This window comes from Hyla sarda, chromosome 10 (assembly GCF_029499605.1).
Source record: "Hyla sarda isolate aHylSar1 chromosome 10, aHylSar1.hap1, whole genome shotgun sequence".
NCBI classification, from domain to species: Eukaryota; Metazoa; Chordata; class Amphibia; order Anura; family Hylidae; genus Hyla; species Hyla sarda.
Genome location: NC_079198.1, coordinates 744949 through 764099, shown reverse-complemented (window position 1 = coordinate 764099; position 19151 = coordinate 744949). Strand labels below are relative to the sequence as shown.

At 48.0% G+C, this 19151-nt stretch overlaps 1 protein-coding gene across 5 annotated transcripts in view; it reads left to right on the top strand.

The window, feature by feature from the left end:
* The window catches only part of TMCO4 (transmembrane and coiled-coil domains 4), a 110856-nt gene that overhangs the window by 63131 nt on the left and 28574 nt on the right, over positions 1-19151 (top strand). For all 5 annotated transcript variants that reach the window (XM_056542804.1, XM_056542802.1, XM_056542803.1 and 2 more), the window contains 8 exons: positions 2512-2644; positions 11244-11341; positions 12070-12213; positions 12292-12411; positions 12485-12649; positions 14198-14334; positions 17361-17445; positions 17770-17887. In XM_056542804.1, coding sequence (XP_056398779.1) covers positions 2512-2644; positions 11244-11341; positions 12070-12213; positions 12292-12411; positions 12485-12649; positions 14198-14334; positions 17361-17445; positions 17770-17887 — 1000 coding nt within the window. The remainder of the gene's footprint in view (positions 1-2511; positions 2645-11243; positions 11342-12069; positions 12214-12291; positions 12412-12484; positions 12650-14197; positions 14335-17360; positions 17446-17769; positions 17888-19151) is intronic.

Here is a 19151-nt window from a genome sequence, read left to right as displayed (position 1 = left end):
CATCCCTCTGTATATACATCATCTGTCAGATCCTACACAGAAAACATGGAGTCTGTACATCCCCCTGTATATACATCATCTGTCAGATCCTACAGAGAAAACATGGAGTCTGTACATCCCCCTGTATATACATCATCTGTCAGATCCTACACAGAAAACATGGAGTCTGTACATCCCTCTGTATATACGACATCTGTCAGATCCTACACAGAAAACATGGAGTCTGTACATCTCTCTGTATATACAACATCTGTCAGATCCTACACAGAAAACATGGAGTCTGTACATCTCTCTGTATATACAACATCTGTCAGATCCTACACAGAAAACATGGAGTCTGTACATCCCCCTGTATATACATCATCTGTCAGATCCTACACAGAAAACATGGAGTCTGTACATCCCTCTGTATATACGACATCTGTCAGATCCTACACAGAAAACATGGAGTCTGTACATCCCTCTGTATATACAACATCTGTCAGATCCTACACAGAAAACATGGAGTCTGTACATCCCTCTGTATATACAACATCTATCAGATCCTACACAGAAAACATGGAGTCTGTACATCCCTCTGTATATACATCATCTGTCAGAACCTACACAGAAACCATGGAGTCTGTACATCCCTCTGTATATACAACATCTGTCAGAACCTACAGAGAAAACATGGAGTCTGTACATCCCTCTGTATATACATCATCTGTCAGATCCTACACAGAAAACATGGAGTCTGTACATCCCTCTGTATATACATCATCTGTCAGATCCTACACAGAAAACATGGAGTCTGTACATCCCTCTGTATATACAACATCTCATATCTGGGGTCTCCTGTGTCTCATATCTGGGGTCTCCTGTATATAATATCTGGGGTCTCCTGTGTCTCATATCTGGGGTCTCCTGTATATAATATCTGGGGTCTCCTGTGTCTCATATCTGGGGTCTCCTGTATATAATATCTGGGGTCTCCTGTATATAATATCTGGGGTCTCCTGTATATAATATCTGGGGTCTCCTGTGTCTCATATCTGGGGTCTCCTGTGTCTCATATCTGGGGTCTCCTGTGTCTCATATCTGGGGTCTCCTGTATATAATATCTGGGGTCTCCTGTGTCTCATATCTGGGGTCTCCTGTGTCTCATATCTGGGGTCTCCTGTGTCTCATATCTGGGGTCTCCTGTGTCTCATATCTGGGGTCTCCTGTGTCTCATATCTGGGGTCTCCTGTGTTTCATATCTGGGGTCTCCTGTGTCTCATATCTGGGGTCTCCTGTGTCTCATATCTGGGGTCTCCTGTGTCTCATATCTGGGGTCTCCTGTGTCTCATATCTGGGGTCTCCTGTATATAATATCTGGGGTCTCCTGTGTCTCATATCTGGGGTCTCCTGTATATAATATCTGGGGTCTCCTGTGTCTCATATGTGGGGTCTCCTGTGTCTCATATCTGGGGTCTCCTGTATATAATATCTGGGGTCTCCTGTGTATAATATCTGGGGTCTCCTGTGTCTCATATCTGGGGTCTCCTGTGTCTCATATCTGGGGTCTCCTGTGTTTCATATCTGGGGTCTCCTGTGTCTCATATCTGGGGTCTCCTGTGTCTCATATCTGGGGTCTCCTGTGTCTCATATCTGGGGTCTCCTGTATATAATATCTGGGGTCTCCTGTGTCTCATATCTGGGGTCTCCTGTGTCTCATATCTGGGGTCTCCTGTATATAATATCTGGGGTCTCCTATGTCTCATATCTGGGGTCTCCTGTATATAATATCTGGGGTCTCCTGTGTCTCATATCTGGGGTCTCCTGTATATAATATCTGGGGTCTCCTGTATATAATATCTGGGGTCTCCTGTGTCTCATATCTGGGGTCTCCTGTATATAATATCTGGGGTCTCCTGTGTCTCATATCTGGGGTCTCCTGTGTCTCATATCTGGGGTCTCCTGTGTCTCATATCTGGGGTCTCCTGTGTCTCATATCTGGGGTCTCCTGTGTCTCATATCTGGGGTCTCCTGTGTCTCATATCTGGGGTCTCCTGTGTCTCATATCTGGGGTCTCCTGTATATAATATCTGGGGTCTCCTGTGTCTCATATCTGGGGTCTCCTGTGTCTCATATCTGGGGTCTCCTGTGTCTCATATCTGGGGTCTCCTGTATATAATATCTGGGGTCTCCTGTATATAATATCTGGGGTCTCCTGTGTCTCATATCTGGGGTCTCCTGTGTCTCATATCTGGGGTCTCCTGTGTCTCATATCTGGGGTCTCCTGTGTCTCATATCTGGGGTCTCCTGTGTCTCATATCTGGGGTCTCCTGTGTCTCATATCTGGGGTCTCCTGTATATAATATCTGGGGTCTCCTGTGTCTCATATCTGGGGTCTCCTGTGTCTCATATCTGGGGTCTCCTGTGTCTCATATCTGGGGTCTCCTGTATATAATATCTGGGGTCTCCTGTGTCTCATATCTGGGGTCTCCTGTGTCTCATATCTGGGGTCTCCTGTCTCTGTTTGTGCAGGATACTACGACGCCCGGGGCCGAGTACTGATCTCCCACATCTCCTGGCTGCTGCGCGTCCCCCCCGAAACCATGGAGCTGAGTGAGGAGTCCATGATGCAGAGTCTGAAGAAGTATACGGAGGAGCCATCAGAGTAAGTACAGCACCCGCAACCAATCATAACACAGAGTAAGTACAGCACCCGCAACCAATCATAACACAGAGTAAGTACAGCACCCGCAACCAATCATAACACAGAGTAAGTACAGCACCCGCAACCAATCATAACACAGAGTAAGTACAGCACCCGCAACCAATCATAACACAGAGTAAGTACAGCACCCGCAACCAATCATAACACAGAGTAAGTACAGCACCCGCAACCAATCATAACACAGAGTAAGTACAGCACCCGCAACCAATCATAACACAGAGTAAGTACAGCACCCGCAACCAATCATAACACAGAGTAAGTACAGCACCCGCAACCAATCATAACACAGAGTAAGTACAACACCCGCAGCCAATCATAACACAGAGTAAGTACAGCACCCGCAGCCAATCATAACACAGAGTAAGTACAGCACCCGCAACCAATCATAACACAGAGTAAGTACAGCACCCGCAACCAATCATAACAGAGTAAGTACAGCACCCGCAACCAATCACATTACAGAGTAAGTACAACACCCGCAACCAATCATAACACAGAGTAAGTACAGCACCCGCAACCAATCATAACACAGAGTAAGTACAGCACCCGCATCCAATCATAACACAGAGTAAGTACAGCACCCGCAACCAATCATAACACAGAGTAAGTACAGCACCCGCAACCAATCATAACACAGAGTAAGTACAGCACCCGCAACCAATCATAACAGAGTAAGTACAGCACCCGCAACCAATCATAACACAGAGTAAGTACAGCACCCGCAACCAATCATAACACAGAGTAAGTACAGCACCCGCAGCCAATCATAACACAGAGTAAGTACAGCACCCGCAGCCAATCATAACACAGAGTAAGTACAGCACCCGCAGCCAATCATAACACAGAGTAAGTACAGCACCCGCAGCCAATCATAACACAGAGTAAGTACAGCACCCGCAACCAATCATAACACAGAGTAAGTACAGCACCCGCAACCAATCATAACACAGAGTAAGTACAGCACCCGCAACCAATCATAACACAGAGTAAGTACAGCACCCGCAACCAATCATAACACAGAGTAAGTACAGCACCCGCATCCAATCATAACACAGAGTAAGTACAGCACCCGCAACCAATCATAACACAGAGTAAGTACAACACCCGCAGCCAATCATAACACAGAGTAAGTACAGCACCCGCATCCAATCATAACACAGAGTAAGTTCAGCACCCGCAACCAATCATAACACAGAGTAAGTACAACACCCGCAGCCAATCATAACACAGAATAAGTACAGCACCCGCAACCAATCATAACACAGAGTAAGTACAGCACCCGCAGCCAATCATAACACAGAGTAAGTACAGCACCCGCAACCAATCATAACACAAAGTAAGTACAGCACCCGCAACCAATCATAACACAGAGTAAGTACAGCACCCGCAGCCAATCATAACACAGAGTAAGTACAGCACCCGCAACCAATCACATCACAGAGTAAGTACAGCACCCGCAACCAATCACATTACAGAGTAAGTACAGCACCCGCAACCAATCACATTACAGAGTAAGTACAGCACCCGCAACCAATCATAACACAGAGTAAGTACAGCACCCGCAACCAATCATAACACAGAGTAAGTACAGCACCCGCAGCCAATCATAACACAGAGTAAGTACAGCACCCGCAGCCAATCATAACACAGAGTAAGTACAGCACCCGCAGCCAATCACATTACAGAGTAAGTACAGCACCCGCAACCAATCATAACACAGAGTAAGTACAGCACCCGCAGCCAATCATAACACAGAGTAAGTACAACACCCGCAACCAATCATAACACAGAGTAAGTACAGCACCCGCAACCAATCATAACACAGAGTAAGTACAGCACCCGCAACCAATCATAACACAGAGTAAGTACAGCACCCGCAGCCAATCATAACACAGAGTAAGTACAACACCCGCAACCAATCATAACACAGAGTAAGTACAGCACCCGCAACCAATCATAACACAGAGTAAGTACAGCACCCGCAACCAATCACATTACAGAGTAAGTACAGCACCCGCAACCAATCATAACACAGAGTAAGTACAGTACCCGCATCCAATCACATTACAGAGTAAGTACAGCACCTGCAGCCAATCATAACACAGAGTAAGTACAGCACCCACAGCCAATCACATTACAGAGTAAGTACAGCACCCGCAACCAATCATAACACAGAGTAAGTACAGCACCCGCAGCCAATCATAACACAGAATAAGTACAGCACCCGCAACCAATCATAACACAGAATAAGTACAGCACCCGCAACCAATCATAACACAGAATAAGTACAGCACCCGCAACCAATCATAACACAGAGTAAGTACAGCACCCGCAACCAATCATAACACAGAGTAAGAACAGCACCCGCAACCAATCATAACACAGAGTAAGTACAGCACCCGCAGCCAATCATAACACAGAATAAGTACAGCACCCGCAACCAATCATAACACAGAGTAAGTACAGCACCCGCATCCAATCATAACACAAAGTAAGTACAGCACCCGCAACCAATCATAACACAGAATAAGTACAGCACCCGCAACCAATCATAACACAGAATAAGTACAGCACCCGCAACCAATCATAACACAGAATAAGTACAGCACCCGCATCCAATCATAACACAGAATAAGTACAGCACCCGCAACCAATCATAACACAGAGTAAGTACAGCACCCGCATCCAATCATAACACAAAGTAAGTACAGCACCCGCAGCCAATCATAACACAGAATAAGTACAGCACCCGCAACCAATCATAACACAGAATAAGTACAGCACCCGCATCCAATCATAACACAAAGTAAGTACAGCACCCGCAACCAATCATAACACAGAATAAGTACAGCACCCGCATCCAGTCATAACACAAAGTAAGTACAGCACCCGCAGCCAATCATAACACAGAATAAGTACAGCACCCGCAACCAATCATAACACAGAGTAAGTACAGCACCCCCAACCAATCATAACACAGAGTAAGTACAGCACCCGCAGCCAATCATAACACAGAGTAAGTACAGCACCCGCAACCAATCATAACACAGAGTAAGTACAGCACCCGCAACCAATCATATAATGGTCACTGCCCAGGACTGAGGGGACTGATCCAGAGCATTATAATCCCAGAACATACAATGGTCACTGCCCAGGACTGAGGGGACTGATCCAGAGCATTATAATCCCAGAACATACAATGGTCACTGCCCAGGACTGAGGGGACTGATCCAGAGCATTATAATCCCAGAACATACAATGGTCACTGCCCAGGACTGAGGGGGACTGATCCAGAGCATTATAATCCCAGAACATATAATGGTCACTGCCCAGGACTGAGGGGGACTGATCCAGAGCATTATAATCCCAGAACATATAATGGTCACTGCCCAGGACTGAGGGGACTGATCCAGAGCATTATAATCCCAGAACATACAATGGTCACTGCCCACGACTGAGGGGACTGATCCAGAGCATTATAATCCCAGAACATATAATGGTCACTGCCCAGGACTGAGGGGGGCTGATCCAGAGCATTATAATCCCAGAACACATAATGGTCACTGCCCAGGACTGAGGGGACTGATCCAGAGCATTATAATCCCAGAACATACAATGGTCACTGCCCAGGACTGAGGGGACTGATCCAGAGTATTATAATCCCAGAACATACAATGGTCACTGCCCAGGATTGAGGGGGATTGATCCAGAGCATTATAATCCCTGAATATACAATGGTCACTGCCCAGGACTGAGGGGACTGATCCAGAGCATTATAATCCCAGAACATACAATGGTCACTGCCCAGGACTGAGGGGACTGATCCAGAGCATTATAATCCCAGAACATACAATGGTCACTGCCCAGGACTGAGGGGACTGATCCAGAGTATTATAATCCAAGAACATACAATGGTCACTGCCCAGGACTGAGGGGACTGATCCAGAGCATTATAATCCCAGAACATACAATGGTCACTTCCCAGGACTGAGGGGACTGATCCAGAGTATTATAATCCCAGAACATACAATGGTCACTGCCCAGGACTGAGGGGACTGATCCAGAGCATTATAATCCCAGAACATACAATGGTCACTGCCCAGGACTGAGGGGGACTGATCCAGAGCATTATAATCCCAGAACATACAATGGTCACTGCCCAGGACTGAGGGGACTGATCCAGAGCATTATAATCCCAGAACATACAATGGTCACTGCCCAGGACTGAGGGGACTGATCCAGAGCATTATAATCCCAGAACATACAATGGTCACTGCCCAGGACTGAGGGGACTGATCCAGAGCATTATAATCCCAGAACATACAATGGTCACTGCCCAGGACTGAGGGGACTGATCCAGAGTATTATAATCCAAGAACATACAATGGTCACTGCCCAGGACTGAGGGGACTGATCCAGAGCATTATAATCCCAGAACATACAATGGTCACTGCCCAGGACTGAGGGGACTGATCCAGAGCATTATAATCCCAGAACATACAATGGTCACTGCCCAGGATTGAGGGGGACTGATCCAGAGCATTATAATCCCAGAATATACAATGGTCACTGCCCAGGACTGAGGGGACTGATCCAGAGCATTATAATCCCAGAACATATAATGGTCACTGCCCAGGACTGAGGGGACTGATCCAGAGCATTATAATCCCAGAACATATAATGGTCACTGCCCAGGACTGAGGGGACTGATCCAGAGCATTATAATCCCAGAACATACAATGGTCACTGCCCAGGACTGAGGGGACTGATCCAGAGTATTATAATCCCAGAACATACAATGGTCACTGCCCAGGACTGAGGGGGGCTGATCCAGAGCATTATAATCCCAGAACATATAATGGTCACTGCCCAGGACTGAGGGGACTGATCCAGAGCATTATAATCCCAGAACATACAATGGTCACTGCCCAGGATTGAGGGGGATTGATCCAGAGCATTATAATCCCTGAATATACAATGGTCACTGCCCAGGACTGAGGGGACTGATCCAGAGCATTATAATCCCAGAACATACAATGGTCACTGCCCAGGACTGAGGGGACTGATCCAGAGCATTATAATCCCAGAACATACAATGGTCACTGCCCAGGACTGAGGGGACTGATCCAGAGCATTATAATCCCAGAACATACAATGGTCACTGCCCAGGACTGAGGGGACTGATCCAGAGCATTATAATCCCAGAACATACAATGGTCACTGCCCAGGACTGAGGGGACTGATCCAGAGCATTATAATCCCAGAACATACAATGGTCACTGCCCAGGATTGAGGGGACTGATCCAGAGTATTATAATCCCAGAACATACAATGGTCACTGCCCAGGATTGAGGGGGGCTGATCCAGAGCATTATAATCCCAGAACATACAATGGTCACTGCCCAGGACTGAGGGGGACTGATCCAGAGCATTATAATCCCAGAACATATAATGGTCACTGCCCAGGACTGAGGGGACTGATCCAGAGCATTATAATCCCAGAACATACAATGGTCACTGCCCAGGATTGAGGGGGGCTGATCCAGAGCATTATAATCCCAGAACATACAATGGTCACTGCCCAGGATTGAGGGGGGCTGATCCAGAGCATTATAATCCCAGAACATACAATGGTCACTGCCCAGGACTGAGGGGACTGATCCAGAGCGGAATGGTATAGGATTATTACTGATCACCTATAATGTCCAATAATCTTGTCTTTACTCCCTGTGCTGCCATATAAGGAGCTGCCGCCCAGGTACGTACAGCGTCATCCATATCTATATATATATATATATATATATATATATATATATATATAGTGCATGTGCCAATGTATTCCCCTCGGGGACAGATATGGTGTGCGCACGGAATAAGACCACAGTGTCCACTACGTAGGGGTGTACCCCCCGGACCCCCCGGACCCCAGAGGAATCACAATCCGGGGAACTCTCATTGACTTTAATAGGAGTTTAGTAAACAGCAGAACCGTGAACATAACTGTCCCTGATGTATCCAAGCTCCACTGTGATCTCCTGTGGATACACCATAACTGTCCCTGATGTATCCAAGCTGCACTGTGATCTCCTGTGGATACACCATAACTGTCCCTGATGTATCCAAGCTGCACTGTGATCTCCTGTGGATACACCATAACTGTCCCTGATGTATCCAAGCTGCACTGTGATCTCCTGTGGATACACCATAACTGTCCCTGATGTATCCAAGCTGCACTGTGATCTCCTGTGGATACACCATAACTGTCCCTGATGTATCCAAGCTGCACTGTGATCTCCTGTGGATACACCATAACTGTCCCTGATGTATCCAAGCTGCACTGTGATCTCCTGTGGATACACCATAACTGTCCCTGATGTATCCAAGCTGCACTGTGATCTCCTGTGGATACACCATTACTGTCCCTGATGTATCCAAGCTGCACTGTGATCTCCTGTGGATACACCATAACTGTCCCTGATGTATCCAAGCTGCACTGTGATCTCCTGTGGATACACCATAACTGTCCCTGATGTATCCAAGCTGCACTGTGATCTCCTGTGGATACACCATAACTGTCCCTGATGTATCCGAGCAGCACTGTGATCTCCTGTGGATACACCATAACTGTCCCAGATGTATCCAAGCTGCACTGTGATCTCCTGTGGATACACCATAACTGTCCCAGATGTATCCAAGCTGCACTGTGATCTCCTGTGGATACACCATAACTGTCCCTGATGTATCCGAGCTGCACTCTGAACTCCTGTGGATACACCATAACTGTCCCTGATGTATCCAAGCTGCACTCTGAACTCCTGTGGATACACCATAACTGTCCCTGATGTATCCAAGCTGCACTGTGATCTCCTGTGGATACACCATAACTGTCCCAGATGTATCCAAGCTGCACTGTGATCTCCTGTGGATACACCATAACTGTCCCAGATGTATCCAAGCTGCACTCTGAACTCCTGTGGATACACCATAACTGTCCCTGATGTATCCAAGCTGCACTGTGATCTCCTATGGATACACCATAACTGTCCCTGATGTATCCAAGCTGCACTGTGATCTCCTATGGATACACCATAACTGTCCCTGATGTATCCAAGCTGCACTGTGATCTCCTATGGATACACCATAACTGTCCCAGATGTATACAAGCTGCACTGTGATCTCCTGTGGATACACCATAACTGTCCCTGATGTATCCGAGCTGCACTGTGATCTCCTATGGATACACCATAACTGTCCCTGATGTATCCAAGCTGCACTGTGATCTCCTGTGGATACACCATAACTGTCCCTGATGTATCCAAGCTGCACTCTGAACTCTTGTGGATACACCATAACTGTCCCTGATGTATCCAAGCTGCACTGTGATCTCCTGTGGATACACCATAACTGTCCCTGATGTATCCAAGCTGCACTGTGATCTCCTGTGGATACACCATAACTGTCCATGATGTATCCAAGCTGCACTGTGAACTCCTGTGAATACACCATAACTGTCCCTGATGTATCCGAGCAGCTGTATGAATAGTAGTGTGTAGTGTTGTTGTGTTTGTCGCTGTTCTCACGTTGCGGTACATCCTGTGTATTATTTCGGGATTGTCGCTCCCTCCTGATACATTTCTATGTTCCTCTCGCCCTGATGGATTTCGTACGGATCCTCCCCCTGTTTTGTGTTTCTCGGCTCGTGGCCGCGTCTTTTCGGAGGCGTTACGCGGTTCCTGTAATTATTTTGCTTGTTTTCCCTTCTTTGTCGCCGTGGTGTTTGTACACGGATTGTTCGCAACGGGGGCGCTCTTATTATTTCGCTTCGTTGCTCTGAATGTTCTCGTTTGCAGAAGTTCTTTATGTTTTCTTGGGATTGTTTCCCTCCAGCAGGGAACGGGTTAATCTGGATTTTCTATGGAACATGAAACTCATGATCCAATATGGCCTCCAGAACTACAGGAAAGCTGGGTGATAACCAATATGAGCTCCTGGATGTGCCAGCTCATGGGAGCGTATGTAAAGTAGAGTGTTTCCCAACCAGGGTGCCTCCAGCTGTTGCAAATCTACAACTCCCAGCATGCCCGGACAGCCTTTGGCTGTCCGGGCATGCTGGGAATTGTAGTTTTGCAACAGCTGAAGGCACACTGGTCGGGAAACACTTGTGTAGTATAATGATGCATCTCCTGTTCAGATCAGTGGCTTATAAAGCCATTCAGGACTACAGGAAAGCTGGGTTATAACCAATATGGCCCCTCTGGAGGTGTCAGCTCATGGGAGCGTATGTGTTGTGTAATGATGCATCTCCTGCTCAGATCAGTGGCGTATAAAGCCATTCAGGACTACAGGAAAGCTGGATTATAACCAATATGGCCCCTCTGGAGGTGTCAGCTCATGGGAGCGTATGTGTTGTGTAATGATGCATCTTCTGCTCAGATCAGTAGCGTATAAAGCCATTCAGGACTACAGGAAAGCTGGATTATAACTAATATGGCTGTCATTTTAGCTGAGACGTTTCATATGGGTCTGTGTTGTATTTCAGGTCCGTGCAGGAGTCGCGCAGGAAGAAGGAAAGTCATAAGAAGCTGAAGCGGTATCTGCTCATAGGCCTGGCCACCCTGGGCGGAGGGACGGTCATAGGTGAGGAGGATAATGAATCGGGGGAAAAAACGGATACTTGGCGTGATCCACCGGAATAATGGAGACAGCAGTTTCCATAGAAAACTTTATTGGCCAATCACAACGCGTTTCGGGGCATAGGAGCCCCTTCGTCAGATAAACTGGCATGACAACTAAAATTGAAGTCTGGGCCAACTTATATATATATATAGAAAAATGGCGCCATACATAACAAGACACGCCCCCTGGGCGGGGAGTAATGTGACATCATATCCTAGGACAAATGTAAACAACAACATTGTGATAGAGTAAAAAAAAGATAGCGCAAGCGGGACTGGTGCGGACTGCGCATGCGCTAGCTGGAAAAAATATTAAAGGGGTACTCCGACCCTAGACATCTTATAACCTATCCAAAGGATAGAGGCTAAGATATGTGATGGCGGGGGGCCTGTCACTGGGACCCCCTGAGATCCCCCTGCAACACCCACATTCTATGCCGGCTGCTGCTCCATTCTCGGAAACCTCTGTCTTTTCGGGACTGGAGACATGACGTGGTGCGACATCACCTCTCGAGTCCCGGAAACAGATAAATATATATATATAGGTATATACTAAATATAGGTTGTATACATGGTAAAGGGAGAATGAAATAATCAGCCCCCCTGATCTACACCTGGTCATAGCTGAGGGTCACATGCTGCGTGCCGCCGCTGTGTCGCCTGGTTACCACCTTCTACCTCTGATAACAGGTCTGACCGGAGGACTGGCCGCTCCTCTTGTCGCTGCAGGAGCCGCTACGATCATTGGCAGCGCTGGAGCTGCTGCTCTGGGGTCCACGGCGGGCATCGCCATCATGGCGTCTCTCTTTGGAGCGGCAGGAGCCGGATTGACAGGTCAGTGATGATCGTGTAAATACTTCGGATTCTCATCTGATTTCTTCCTCCTCCTAAATCGTCACAAATTTTTGGCAGGTTATAAGATGAAGAAACGTGTTGGCGCCATAGAGGAGTTTGAGTTCGTGCCGCTGACCGGCGGGCGTCAGCTCCATATATGTATCGCCATCACCGGGTGGCTTTCCACAGGAAAATATGGTGAGCGCTGTGCCTGCCACTGCTCATGTGGGTGACATAGTGGGATCCTATGTAATGTTTATGTTGTGTGTAGGGAGCTTCACCGCCCCATGGCAGAGCCTGCTGCACTCCACCGAACAGTACTGCCTGGCCTGGGAGTCCAAATACCTCATGGAGCTGGGGAACGCGCTGGATACCCTACTGAACGGCCTGGTGAACATCATGGCGCAGGAAGCCCTGAAATACACCATCTTGTCAGGTATGTGTCTATATGAGTCACTTTACATACATTACACTCCAGAGCTGCACTCACTATTCTGCTGGTGAGGTCACTGTGTACATACATTACATTACTTATCCTGTACTGATCCTGAGTTATATCCTGTATTATACTCCAGAGCTGTACTCACTATTCTGCTGGTGAGATCACTGTGTACATACATTACATTACTTATCCTGTACTGATCCTGAGTTATATCCTGTATTATATTCCAGAGCTGTACTCACTATTCTGCTGGTGAGGTCACTATGTATATACATTACATTACTGATCCTGTACTGATCCTGAGTTATATCCTGTATTATACTCCAGAGCTGCACTCACTATTCTGCTGGTGAGGTCACTGTGTACATACATTACATTACTTATCCTGTACTGATCCTGAGTTATATCCTGTATTATACTCCAGAGCTGTACTCACTATTCTGCTGGTGAGGTCACTATGTACATACATTACATTACTTATCCTGTACTGATCCTGAGTTATATCCTGTATTATACTCCAGAGCTGTACTCACTATTCTGCTGGTGAGGTCACTGTGTACATACATTACATTACTTATCCTGTACTGATCCTGAGTTATATACTGTATTATACTCCAGAGCTGTACTCACTATTCTGCTGGTGAGGTCACTGTGTACATACATTACATTACTTATCCTGTACTGATCCTGAGTTATATCCTGTATTATACCCCAGAGCTGTACTCACTATTCTGCTGGTGAGGTCACTGTGTACATACATTACATTACTTATCCTGTACTGATCCTGAGTTATATCCTGTATTATACCCCAGAGCTGCACTCACTATTCTGCTGGTGAGATCACTGTGTACATACATTACATTACTTATCCTGTACTGATCCTGAGTTATATCCTGTATTATACCCCAGAGCTGTACTCACTATTCTGCTGGTGAGGTCACTGTGTACATACATTACATTACTTATCCTGTACTGATCCTGAGTTATATCCTGTATTATACTCCAGAGCTGTACTCACTATTCTGCTGGTGAGATCACTGTGTACATACATTACATTACTTATCCTGTACTGATCCTGAGTTATATCCTGTATTATACCCCAGAGCTGTACTCACTATTCTGCTGGTGAGGTCACTGTGTACATACATGACATTACTTATCCTGTACTGATCCTGAGTTATATCCTGTATTATACTCCAGAGCTGTACTCACTATTCTGCTGGTGAGGTCACTGTGTACATACATTACATTACTTATCCTGTACTGATCCTGAGTTATATCCTGTATTATACTGCAGAGCTGTACTCACTATTCTGCTGGTGAGGTCACTGTGTACATACATTACATTACTTATCCTGTGCTGATCCTGAGTTATATCGTGTATTATACTCCAGAGCTGTACTCACTATTCTGCTGGTGAGGTCACTGTGTACATACATTACATTACTTATCCTGTACTGATCCTGAGTTATATCCTGTATTATACTCCATTGTACTCACTATTCTGCTGGTGTGGTCAGTAATCCTGTGTCTTGTCTCCAGGTATAGTGGCCGCCCTGACGTGGCCGGCCTCCCTCCTCACCGTGGCCAGTGTCATTGATAACCCCTGGGGTGTTTGTCTCAGCCGATCTGCAGAAGTCGGGAAGCATCTGGCGCACTTATTGCTCAGAAGGCAGCAGGTATGTGGAGAATGATTTGTTGGACTTCCTGACTCCCCCATACACATGCACACTCCCTGAGATGATCGTACATGTGTTCTTTAATCGAAGAGATGGTAGTAGGCCGCTGCCATGCATTATTTCTTGTGGGAATAGACTGGAGACCCCCGTATACTACAGACAGGGTTCCTCTAATGCAGTGTTTCCCAACTAGTGAGCTGCCAGCGATGAGCCCTCCCCCAGAGAGAGATGAGCCCTCCCCCAGAGAGAGATGAGCCCTCCCCCAGAGAGAGATGAGCCCTCCCCCAGAGAGAGATGAGCCCTCCCCCAGAGAGAGATGAGCCCTCCCCCAGAGAGAGATGAGCCCTCCCCCAGAGAGAGATGAGCCCTCCCCCAGAGAGAGATGAGCCCTCCCCCCGAGACAGATGAGCCCTCCCCCCGAGACAGATGAGCCCTCCCCCCGAGACAGATGAGCCCTCCCCCAGAGAGAGATGAGCCCTCCCCCAGAGAGAGATGAGCCCTCCCCCAGAGAGAGATGAGCCCTCCCCCAGAGAGAGATGAGCCCTCCCCCAGAGAGAGATGAGCCCTCCCCCAGAGAGAGATGAGCCCTCCCCCAGAGAGAGATGAGCCCTCCCCCAGAGAGAGATGAGCCCTCCCCCAGAGAGAGATGAGCCCTCCCCCCGAGACAGATGAGCCCTCCCCCCGAGACAGATGAGCCCTCCCCCCGAGAGATGAGCCCTCCCCCCAGAGAGATGAGCCCTCCCCCCAGAGAGATGAGCCCTCCCCCCAGAGAGATGAGCCCTCCCCCCAGAGAGATGAGCCCTCCCCCAGAGAGAGATGAGCCCACCCCAGAGAGAGATGAGCCCTCCCCAGAGAGATGAGCCCTCCCCCAGAGAGAGATATGCCCTCCCCCAGAGAGAGATGAGCCCTCCCCCAGAGAGATGAGCCCTCCCCCAGAGAGAGATGAGCCCTCCCCCAGAGAGAGATGAGCCCTCCCCCAGAGAGAGATGAGCCCTCCCCCAGAGAGAGATGAGCCCTCCCCCAGAGAGATGAGCCCTCCCCCTAGAGAGATGAGCTCTCCCCCAGAGAGAGATGAGCATTCCCCCAGAGATGAGCCCTCCCCCAGAGAGAGATGAGCCCTCCCCCAGAGAGAGATGAGCCCTCCCCCAGAGAGATGAGCCCTCCCCCAGAGAGAGATGAGCCCTCCCCCAGAGATGAGCCCTCCCCCAGAGAGAGATGAGCATTCCCCAAGAGAGAGATGAGCCCTCCCCCAGAGAGATGAGCCCTCCCCCAGAGAGATGAGCCCTCCCCCAGAGAGAGATGAGCCCACCCCCAGAGAGAGATGAGCCCACCCCCAGAGAGAGATGAGCCCTCCCCCAGAGATGAGCCCTCCCCCAGAGAGAAATGAGCCCTCCCCCAGAGATGAGCCCTCCCCCAGAGAGAGATGAGCCCTCCCCTGGTTGGTCACGTTGTTTCCCCCACTCCCATTAATCAGTGGGATCCTGGTTTTGTGGTTGTGACTCTGCTGTGTTGGACATTGGCGCGTGTATGGTAGGTGTGAAGGTTCCCTCACACAGAGCAGTAGTCGCTGACTAATCGATGAGTATGACCCTCAGTTCATTCACTGTGGTCAGCCCCCTCCAGCAGGGGGCACTAGAGAGGCGACATCCGGTGCTCTTCTCTCTGTCTCTTCCATTGGGTCTCATCCTGTACCCTCTTCCTTTGTGTTGTCTTTTTGTGGGGCCCCTCAGTGTTAGTCCCCCCTCTCCGCTCCTTTGGGGGTCACACTCCTGCGGGGGCTGTTCCTCTTCTGTCTCGCACGCATGTGATTTCATTACGTGACAGAAATCTCTATAATATCCGTACGCGCTCTCTCAGCTGAAGTGATAATTGCGGATTAATCGCGGCCACTTGATAGCGGTGCAGAGCGGTGAGAGCGCACGTCTCTGCTATTCTGTGTACAGACACTTGGTCAGGCACAGCGGCCGCGGTGGGGGGGTCGGTCAGATGCTGTTTATGATGTGGGGGGGATCTGTGATCACAGGGGGCAGAGCGCCCCCTACTAGTCATGTGACCTGGAGATCCTCGTATTTTCAGCATTTTCCTGTTTAATGTCAAAATTTTTGATTCTAGAAGAAAGTTCTGACATCTGTAATGTGCGAGGAAAGAGACGTGTGAGTGACGTCCAACAGCTGAGGGTTTGTTACAGTTCTACAGACTGAACTGCACTGATACTTGTTTGTTACAATGTAACAGACTCCCAGCTGTGAGAAATATGGAGTCAGGAGAGGACTCCAGAACCCTGGAGCCATAACAAGAAGTTGACAGGAAGCAGAGATCTTGAATCTCCTGACACTCCCCCCCCCCCCCCCCATACACATGCACGCTCCCTGAGATGATCGTACACGTGTTTCTTTAATGGAGGAGATCGTAGTCGGCCGCTGCGGCACGTTATTTCTTACTAGAAGTAATCTCGAATGCAGGAATACACTGGAGACTCCCGTACTACAGTCGGGGTTCTTCTTATGCAGTATTTCCCAGCCAGTGTGCCTCCAGCTGTTGCAAAATTAAAAATCCCAGAATGCCCGGACAGCTAACGGCCAGTGTCTCCCAACCAGGGTGCCTCCAGCATTCCCAGACAGCCAGTGTCAGTGTTCCCCAACCATGATGCCTCCAGCTGTTACAGAACTACATCTCCCAGCATGCCCGGACAGCTAACGGCAGAGTTTCCTAACCAAAACGTATCCAGCTGTTGTAAATCTAAAAATCCCAGCATGCCCGGACAGCCAATGGCCAGTGTTTCCCAACCGGAGTGCCTCCAGCTGTTGGAAAACTGCAACTTCAAGCATGGCTGTCCGTGCATGCTAGGACTTTTAGTTTTGCAACAGCTGGAGGCACCCTGTTGGGAGACAGCGCTCCAATATGTACTGCTGACACCTACGTTGTTGTTTTTCATATAGAAAGCTTCTTAGTGATGATCTTGCATAGATTGGGATGATGGGAGTAGTTGTCCTCATTCACAGTAAGACGTTATTCTTGTCTTTCAGGGGCGACGGCCGGTCACTCTCATCGGCTTCAGTCTGGGCGCCCGGGTCATATACTTCTGTCTACAGGAGCTGGCGCAGGAGGCGGGTAAGGGCCACAATCACTCCTCACCTACAGAGCGGTGGATTGTTCTGGAATCTTACTCTGGGAAAGCTGGGTGACCAGGCCCTTTGGCCTCTATATTGGCTGACACCAGCTTTTCTATAGAATCCTGCAGAGAGTTCAGTATATGTCAGATATGTGTCATTCAGGAGTGGAGGAAAGCTGAGTGACTGTACCAGCCATACTGAAGCCACCCAGCTTTCCTATAATCAGATGTCACTATAACGTGACTGTTTTTTATACAGCTTTTTCCTTTTATACTGGTTATTGTAGCATTAATGGATTGTGTGTCGTTCCCCCCTCCTGCAGGTTCTGAGGGGATCATCGAGGACGTGGTGATGCTGGGGGCCCCCGTAGAAGGTGACGTGAAGAAGTGGAAGCCGCTTACACGGGTTGTAGCCGGCCGGATCATCAATGGCTACTGCAGGTATACCCTATGACATCACTACAGCCTGTACATACATATATACACTATGTGTTCCCTGTTTTAGAGCCCCACATCTAGTAGGGGGTTGGAGATCTTATGGTCTTCAGAACTGCAGAGGTCACCTTGTCCGAACATCCATCTACAAGAAAACATCCCCCACCATTACACACTGTTCATACCTGACAGAACGGGATCGTAGATTCATCACAGATCTAGATACATCTGACCAGGTCATGTTTCTCTATAGAGATCTGGATCCATCTGACCAGGACATGTTTCTCTATAGAGATCTGGATCCATCTGACCAGGACATGTTTCTCTATAGAGATCTGGATCCATCTGACCAGGACATGTTTCTCTATAGAGATCTGGATCCATCTGACCAGGCCGTGTTTCTCTATATAGATCTGGATCCATCTGACCAGGTCATGTTTCTCTATAGAGATCTGGATCCATCTGACCAGGTCATGTTTCTCTATAGAGATCTAGATCCATCTGACCAGGCCATGTTTCTCTATAGAGATCTAGATCCATCTGACCAGGTCATGTTTCTCTATAGGGATCTGGATCCATCTGACCAGGCCATGTTTCTCTATAGAGATCTGGATCCATCTGACCAGGTCATGTTTCTCTATAGATCTGGATCCATCTGACCAGGACATGTTTCTCTATAGAGATCTGGATCCATCTGACCAGGTCATGTTTCTCTATAGAGATCTGGATCCATCTGACCAGGTCATGTTTCTCTATAGAGATCTGGATCCATCTGACCAGGACATGTTTCTCTATAGAGATCTGGATCCATCTGACCAGGACATGTTTCTCTATAGAGATCTGGATCAATCTGACCAGGCCATGTTTCTCTATAGAGATCTGGATCCATCTGACCAGGACATGTTTCTCTATAGAGATCTGGATCCATCTGACCAGGCCATGTTTCTCTATAGAGATCTGGACCCATCTGACCAGGACATGTTTCTCTATAGAGCTCTGGATCCATCTGACCAGGTCATGTTTCTCTATAGAGATCTGGATCCATCTGACCAGGACATGTTTCTATAGACATCTGGATCCATCTGACCAGGACATGTTTCTCTATAGAGATCTGGATCCATCTGACCAGGTCATGTTTCTCTATAGAGATCTGGATCCATCTGACCAGGACATGTTTCTCTATAGAGATCTGGATCCATCTGACCAGGCCATGTTTCTCTATAGAGATCTGGATCCATCTGACCAGGCCATGTTTCTCTATATAGATCTG